Source organism: Nanorana parkeri, unplaced genomic scaffold (assembly GCF_000935625.1).
Source record: "Nanorana parkeri isolate BGI_ZX_2015 unplaced genomic scaffold, ASM93562v1 scaffold519, whole genome shotgun sequence".
Classification (NCBI taxonomy): Eukaryota; Metazoa; Chordata; class Amphibia; order Anura; family Dicroglossidae; genus Nanorana; species Nanorana parkeri.
Window position 1 is genome coordinate 477397 of NW_017306787.1, and position 9118 is coordinate 486514.

A 9118-nucleotide genomic window follows, 5' to 3' on the forward strand; every position below is an offset into this window, starting at 1 on the left:
CCTCTGCCAATGACTGCACCATGTAACATCTCATATCTGGCCTCTGCCAATGACTGCACCATGTAACATCTCATATCTGGCCTCTGCCAATGACTGCATTATAAAACTACCAATGACTGTACTACATAACCTCTCAGTTCTAGCCTTTGCTAATGACCATATCATACATTATTTTAAACAATATCTGTACTGTCAGCGAATGGTCAACACAAACTCTTATACCTATCCTTTGATTGTGAATATACCACATAAGCTGTATTGTTAAACCTGTTCTCAGTCAATGACTCTACTGAACAAAAAGGACAAATCAAAATGTCCTAGAAACCCCATTATCAGTTGGTACTTGACAAAAGGTGCTATGTGGCTCAAACCATGGTAAGCTACAGTTAAGTAAATGGGACACTTGATTCTCAGATGAACTTCTGGCATTTGTACTCATCTTGTATCAGGACAAGTGAGCTCTGACATAACTGAGACATCAACTACTAAGTGTCAGTTAGCAGAATTTCTTCTCATATGGTAATATATAACATGAATAATCCCCAAATCCCTGTAAAAAAACTACTGAAACAGTAAGTGTAGGCAAATATAATTATCTATCTATCTATCTATCTATCTATCTATCTATCTATCTATCTATCTATCTATCTATCTATCTATCTATCTATTAATTTAAATCAGGGCTGGATAAATTCCAGGAGCCAGGTCGCCAATGCTCCTTAAAAGTTGCAGCTGGAGCCTAACTTTCAAGCCCCCCTTGCGGTGTGGTGGTAGCTCCCCGCTTGTTTATGTCTAGGGGTATTGTGTAGAGCAGTGGTTCTCAGCCTGTGTAACCTCAGGTCCAACATTTGTCTTTGGTCATTAACTTGCGACCCAAGTCGCCATGCAATGGAACGCACGGCATTGCGTCACCTCGCGTTCCGGAGCGGGCACTTGAACTGTGGGTGTGAGGTGCATTTCGGGGCCATTCAAATGAATGGCATCGCAGCGCCCCTCCCACACCAGAGTGAATAGTAGGTGCGATTGCATGGTGCAGTGCGTTAATCGCACAGGACTATTCAATTATCGCACTGTACTAGTGTAAATGCACCCTCAAAAACACTGACAGACACACACAACCACAGACACAATCTCACACACACATAAACACCTTTTTTTTTTTTAAGATTCCCCAATCTCCCTTCCTTATGAGAACTGGAGTGGATCCTCAGCCTGGGGTCCAGTGCTGGGCTGCTGTGCTGGAGCTCCATTCATATGTGTATTACTTGTACAACCCCCTTGTGCGCCCTGTAGAGATTCCGGGAGCCAGAACGTGACGTCACTCTGGTCCCGGCACCTCTACAGCACATGCGAGGGAGCTGTAAGCAATGCATGTGCGGATGGAGCTCCCCCGCAGCCATAGCTCCAGCCCACCCCAAAGTTGACACTCGGCGCCGAGTAGCATATGAATGGCTTCTTGGCACGAGAACTGACAGTGCTGTGCTAGGGGGAGGCTGAGAAGCCTCTCACCTAGAAAAGTGGAAGGCGCACAGTGAACCACTGAAAACGGGGTCGTGACTCACTTTTGGGTCACGACCCACCAGTTGAGAACAAAGGGTGTAGAGGACTTTTGCATACCTGATCTCCCAACCACCGGTGGTCGGTGCTCATTTCTCTCCCCTGAGAAAAGCCACCAACTCCTGGAGCAGAGGGGAGAAGAGGCTTCAGGTGCTGGTCTTGGAGCCAGTTGAAGCAGGATACAGATAAGTCCATTACACAGTACCCGTAGACTTAAACAAGCAGTTTACCCTTGCAGTGCAGGGGTAACCCCATTGCGATGGTATTTTTCTTTACCTGGAGATAGGATTTGAACAGTTACCGATTTTAAAAAGAAAACATCATAGCACCTTTTGAATTAAAGACACCATGTAGAATACCTTTCTTTCATAACACGTTCTGTTCCTAGAGTTCCCATTCTTACTTCAGATGCGCTTGGAACAATTTAAAACTGAGCTCTAGGCAAGCAGCTAAATGCACATTTGAGATACATACAATATATGGGCCCTCTATGTACTTGCTGAAAGACTTGTAATTTTGTGCATCCGGTCTTGTAGTCTAGGCACCCCTGCCAGACATCACAGCAAGATCCTTGACATCCAATTCAAATTGATTGGACATGAACGCCTGCTAAATGGACAGCGAAGGATCAGCAGTACACTAATGAGGGCATGCCTCTGCTCACTCTGCTCTCCTATCAGCATAGTTAGTGTTGGCTCATTTGGAGGCAGAACTATAGATGGCATCCTGTGCTGGAAGGCCTTCCTTCGAGGTAGTAGTTTACAGGAAGATGATATCACTACAGGCTATTTTTACAGACTGTTTGCTTCCATCTATCCATACATGTATAGATGTGCAAGTTCGGGTTGGTGCGCATCCTGTCACTGAGTTGGCGACTCAATGTGACTACTGTGACTGCCCATCAAATACTGTATTGAACCAGAACAATATTCTCTTTTTAATTGTTCTCACATTTTAACGAGAATCTTTCCTAAGAGAAATCAAGAGGACGCCATTGCTGACCTCTGAAAATACTAGTTTTCTGGCTTTTACCCTGATCTTCTGACCTGAAACAGGTACATATATCATTAAGCTCAGAAATGGGTCAACAGTTCTTTTCTGTGTACCCTTGCCAGCTCAGAGACTCAAACTGTTGAAGCCAGAGGGTCAGCTTGACAGCCAAGGCATTAATATACAGTATGCAATATCTAAAGTGAACAATGGTGGCTTCTATGTTATCTCAGAAAAGGTTTTTCTTAAATAAGAACTCTGGGAATTTAAAAAACTTACACTTGCAGTAGGGCTACCCCCACACTGCAAGGGTTAAAGCGGACCTTTAAACTCAAAAATCTAATTTTACCAATGCCTCCCTCTATGTATGATGATTAATAATAACATAGACATGTCAGGTGTAAAATGCTGTAATTATGAAATACTTACACTTGCAGAGCATTCACTTCCTGCTTTGAAAGTGCAAATGACCAGTGGCGTCACAAGGGGGGTGCGACCCGCACCCGGGTGACACCATTGGAGGGGTGACACCACATTGACTCACAGTCATTTTGGTGTCACCCCCCTCTGAAAAGTCAGGCGCTCGGTCATGGACCGAACGCCCGGCAGTATCAGTAGAGAGGAGGGGACCCGGCGGCATACCTTATCCCGCCGGGTGACTGTCCCCTCCTCTCTCTGCTGGCGTCCATCACCAAGATGGCTGCCGGCAGGTATCAGAATACTGACGCGCGTGCGCAATTTCATAGCACACGCGCATGCGCAGTGACGCCTCGGCGGGGTGACACTCAGTTACCGCTCTGGGTGTCACCCGGCCTCGGGACGCCCCTGCAAATGACTTCAGTTTGTCAAAGCAATGCACAATGGGATTGCCTTGTCATCAGCAGAGCGTTTGCTGGGAAATCTCATCTGTAATCTCAGGAGATCTCAGGGAAAGGTATTGTCCTCCCCTAAGATGATGTGCATGGTCACATGTCCTAGTCACATGTGCCAGAAATCCAGGAAGTAAAGAGAGATCTAGTAATCTGCTCTTAGAAAACATGGCCCCTGTCAGAAGACTGGGGAAGAAAAGAGAAATCAAGTATGCAAAGAATACAAAGCCGGCAATTATCTAGAAGTATGTGTTATAAGATTGTCATTACTAAACATGTCTAAAGGTGTGTTTGTTGTTATTTTTGGGTGAAAGTTTACTTTAAGTGATAGTTTTTCTAGGGGGCTCAAATAAGGCAGACTTACTCACCTGGTCCTCAGTCCTGTTGGGATGCTAGACTGGTCCCCACAGCACCTTCTCCCCTAGGCTCTTGCGGTTTAAGGCCCGCTGACATCATCATGTCTAATGCATGTCCATTGACTTGCATTAGATATGAGGATGCTGAGGGACATTCCACAGCTGGAGAGGAAGGGGGGAGAGAGGTTAGTGCTGACTGCAGCGAGATCAGGTGAGCATATCTGCTTTATTAACCCTTGCAGCACGGGGGAAGTCCCACTGCAAGGGTGCGTTTTTTTTTTCTTTACCCAGAGTTCATCTTTAACATATGCAGTATCTAAAGGCAGCAATGGCGGCTTCTACATTATCTCAGAAAAAGTTATCTTTAACAAGCAGAAATACCCTTTCACCTTAACAGATGCATCTAATAACTGTGCACCCCTGGGTTTCAGAATATGTATAACCCTCTCAGCATATACTGATAAATGGTTTTGTGTCTTCATAAAGTAGTGGCATCCATTTTATTGGCTGAATATTCATGAGATCTCATGCTGTCGGTTCCCTTGAATGTGACGACACCACTGAACCTTGATTTACTTGTGTGTGTGTGTATAGTGAATAGACCTGAGGAACTGGAGGATGAGAAATGAGGCCGTGCTGTATATTCAGCCTATTTTCATACATTTTCTTCCAATGATATACAGCATATAGAGACTATAAAAATATCCCGCTATCTCCTCTCTCCTTGTATCCTGTTTCCACATTGCAGTCACATCTGTTCACACTCAAAGATTAAGTAATGAGCTGCCCACACTATTTTTGCCCTCAGCACAATGTTCCCATCATGTTTACTAGAAGTTCTCGTGGTGGATACCTGGCTTGTCCGCATGGCAGAGAAGGATGCCATCACTTGACATACTAATACTGTCAGAGTGCAGAATGCCATAGAACAGGACAATCTTACATAACCGTTTAAAGTGACACTAGCCAAGAGTCAGCAGTTAAATCTTAAAAATGCATTCATGTACCTGAATTATTAACAGAAATTAGGGCTGGTAATGATTAAAATTTTCGTGTTCGATTAATCGAAAACATTTTTAATCGATTAATTTCGATTAATTATAACACACACAGATCCAACTACATTGGCCTATACACATACAGCACAGCAATGAAGTGATACAATGAACTAGGATCACACTAATCCAGCACGTTATTAATCTCACGTGCCCCACTCAATATGGCCGCCGTTTGAGTGAGGCAACTCAGAATAATAACGTGCTGGATTACAAATGTATTTACATAGTATAGTAAAACAGCAAAGCCCTAAGGGTGATTTTAAACATAAGTATTAGCTCAATATTTGAAGTAGCAGCTCCTGTCCATTCCATTTCATGTAAGGACCTGATTGCAACATAATATTAGTAAATTTCAATGGGCACATTTCTGGGAGCGAGATGGGGAAGGGGGGAGGAGTCCGGTGACGTCGATGTCCGTGACGTCGATGTCCGTGACGTCACAGGATCTCCGACGGGACTCCTGGAAGCTGGCGGAGAGGCGAGTCTTTTCATTTTTGATCAAAAGAATTTTAATCGATCAAAAAGTTTAACGATTAATCGAGGAATTAATCGTTAATTTCCCCAGCTCTAACAGAAATGTATCTTATTTGTGTATCACTCGGCAGTCGATCATCAAATCATCTCTGAATTGGTGCTGACACTGTCCTTCCTTCTGGAGGGGGGCTACTTTTGTTCCCCATGGTCCCTGTGTGTGTTGTAATGTAGCCACCATTCCAAGCTCACTCCTGTGATGGACTACAATCTCAATACAAATTAGTAAACTAATCATGAGATTGTAGTCTATCACCTGGAGCAAGCTAGGAGCAGTGACTACTTTACAACACACACATGGACTTTGGGGAACAAAAGTAGCCACCCTCCAGAAGGAAGGACAGTGTCAGCACCAATTCAGAGATGCTTGGTCTGGTGTGGAGATGATCTGGATGTGGTGTGAATGGGCCTTTAGGGAGAGTCACCCTATATTTGTCCTGGTGACCATTATCACTGAAAGTCAAATAAAAACCCAAATTTTGGGTTGTCACCAGAACAGGAATAAAGGTGAAACCTTCCGATAGGGACACTAGTACTAGTGATTGGGACACAGATAGTAAAAAAAGCTGGCAGGGCGACCTGTGGCAGTAAAACTGCAGGATAACTGCCTGTTTTATCGCCCCCTTGCCACCCATGTGAACAATGTCTTACTCTATCCAAAACTAAATAAAAAAGCTTTAGCTTTAATTCTGGAATCCATCTAATGTAGCTTATGCTTTGCTAGTTAAAGGAAAAATACTACTTCCCTGACAGGCTTGCTTCAATATGGAGTCATTGATCCAGAACAGGTCAGAGCTAGTAATTAGCATGCAGTGGATCAGTATGACGCCAGTCAACAAGCATTTTGTTTTAGCCAATGCAAAGTTAGTTAGGTGCCAATGGAAAAGCTAATGGAAAGCTAGCTAGATCTTTAGGAGCAAAATGATCAAGAAATGTATTACGTTTCAGGCGCTCCCTAAAATCTATGGGACAAGAAATGAATAATTCTGCCTGAAAAGAAGCCCTTGTACTTTTTGGAACTTCAACCTACAAGCGACAGAAAGCTCAGGTGTAGCAGGGCACCTACAGAAGGCTCATGACTTTGCTCTGTAAATCCCAAGTTACCACCGGTATTGGTCAACCAGATTCCCTGAGCTACACACACAGAGTTGAATACAGTACATAGTTCTCTGTGGATCCTTTCTCCGGATCATATGGTCCAGGCATTTATTGTATGTACTCCTCTCCCTGCAAATTCATGTTCATGAATGTTGAACTTCTGAAAGAATGAGTTTTAGAGGTCTGCCCCGTAAAGAGATAATAACTGGGTTTGGCAGTAGTTAGGCCACCATCCCTCAACTTTTTATAGTGTTCTGCTGACACAGTGATTCCTGGCATCTCGTACCTTCTAACTAAGATTTTTTTTTGCTGGTGATTATGCCATCTCTAAATCCTACCATTTACAACATCTGAGCCCTACAGAAGGGGGAGACCTCCTGAGCCCATGAAACGCGTTGGCTGTGTTCTGTTATCCTGGCATGGACTTATACTAATATAAAAAGAATTTGTCTCTTGGACCTTTTCTTTGACGTTCTTATTTGTCAACTTTTTATATGGCTGTTTATGTAGAATAACCTAGATAGTCATGTTGGTCTCCTCACTTTGGGTACATAATGCTCATCACAAAATCAATGGTACAAACAAAACACCCGCAACAAAGTTCACCAGAGCACACACAGTCACCCCAAAATATGAATTCTAACCAGGATATAAACCATCACTACTGTACTCAAAGTTTTCTCTGAGAATTTCTAGTTCCTTGCATCTCATGTTAAGTTACTTGTTAGATATGAAGATCTCTGTGTGAAGACCCCTCTCTGCCAATCCCTCCACTGGCTTCAGATCGCCAAAAGAATTATTTTTAAAATACTAACCACTTACAAAACCATCCACCACTCTGCCCCTGGATATATCACCAACTTAATCTCAAAATATCACCCAAAACATCCTCTACGCTCCTCCCAAGACCTCCTGCTCTCTAGCTTCCTCAACTCCTCCCACACTCACCTCCAAGACCTCTCCCATGCTCAGGAACTCCCTACCCCAATCTGTCCAGCTATATCCTACACTGCCTTTAGACGGTGCCTGGGAAACCTATCCCGCCTCTATTTAAAGGAGAACTATGAGATGAGTGATTTCCACTCACCTCATAGTTCTAGCCAACCTGTGACAATGAGACTGCCACAGGGCGGCTCAGTAGATCGGGAGGTGAGCGAACACATACCGGGTTCGATCACCTCTCGATCCTGTCACGGCTCTCTGCCGTGACAGGGGGAGGGGCTGGATTCCCCCCTGCCCGCTCCGATCCGCCAGCGTTGACTTGCAGAACGGACGGGGGAGGGGGCGGGTACAGCTGGCTCTGCCTCTAGATAGGCAGAGCCAGCTGTCACTCACACAGCTGGGCGGATCTCGACGTCCAGGTCAGGATCCGCTCCGGCGTTTCAGTATACCGCGAGCTGTATCTCGCGGTATACTGAGCTTAGGGTAACGGGAGGACGCTAGTTTGTGTCCTCCCGTTACCCTAAGGAGAACTATGGGGAAAAACACTGACTCCATAGTTCTCCTTTAACAACTGAACTATTACGTTCTCAAACAACTCATCTCCGCACAGCTATTACCCTTTGTATCACTTGCCCTCATTGTTAGATTGTGAGCTCTCACGAACAAGGCCCTCCAAACCATCTTACCTTTAATTGTATTGTATTTGTACTTTCTCCCTTTATAATGTACAGCACTGCACAGACTGCGCTAATAAAATCCTGTATTATAATACTAATAATATATTAATTAAACCCAAGGTGCTTCATTACACCCCAGTTCTTGCCCAGCCTTTGGTTAGACCTTCATATATAAACACTCTACTATGTCTATCTGCACAGGCCCCACTATCTTTACTCCAAGTCTTGAACTTTTGAATATCCAATCAGCTCTCTATCAGGGTAGCCCAGCTCCACGTTTGTTGGGCCACATATTGATCGAAATTTAAGAAACCCACAATCATTTTTCTACAGTGTCTATAGAAAATCTATCACAATGCAAAAACACCTGGGTGATTAGGCCTCGGTGGAAGCAGCCCCAACTTAAGCTGGCCACACACCTATAGATTATCTGCCGATTTACTATGGTCAGATGTAAAATGTGCAACGGATTCCTCCATCTACACTAAACTGTGTGGATGGAGGAATCTCCTGCTGGGCCAAGCTTCAGCATCTTGCTAGTCGGCCCCGCTGGCTCTCAAAATACCTGAACAATCTGATTGGATGCAGGCGCAGGCATTGTTCAGGTATTCTGAGAGCCAGCAGGGCCGAATCTGTTGCACTTTTTCCATCTGACCATAGAAAATCTTCAGAAAATCTATAGGTGTATGGCCAGCTTTAGTTAAAGCTACGCACCAAAGCGCCACCCTGGAACTAGTTGGCAGCACTCAAGTCAAGGAAAGGCTGCTTCCAGCAGAGCCTAATGACACAGATGGTTTGCAGTGCAGCAGAGTCTCTTTAATTGTTTTTCTGTCAATTAGGAAAATTCTGCATGGTTCTGGATGATTCCCTGCTCTATATGCTTTACCACAACATTTCAATCAGACTTATCCTCTTAGCCTTCTACCCCTTCCTAAGAGTACCTGTCTACCTGCTATTCATCCTTCTATCTTAAGTCATACACTGACGACTCTCATGTGCCTATGTTCTTCCAGCCTATGCCCCCCCCCCCCCCCCCCCCC

The 9118-nt window shown here is 44.4% G+C and overlaps 1 protein-coding gene across 1 annotated transcript in view; it reads right to left on the minus strand.

Moving 5' to 3' along the window:
• RASGRF1 (Ras protein specific guanine nucleotide releasing factor 1) overlaps positions 1 to 9118 on the minus strand; it is a 73134-nt gene that overhangs the window by 59479 nt on the left and 4537 nt on the right. The window contains exons 2-3 of the mRNA XM_018561361.1: positions 2560 to 2603; positions 1618 to 1679 (exon numbers count right to left, since the gene is read on the minus strand). Of these exons, the coding sequence (XP_018416863.1) occupies positions 1618 to 1679; positions 2560 to 2603 (106 nt within the window). The remainder of the gene's footprint in view (positions 1 to 1617; positions 1680 to 2559; positions 2604 to 9118) is intronic.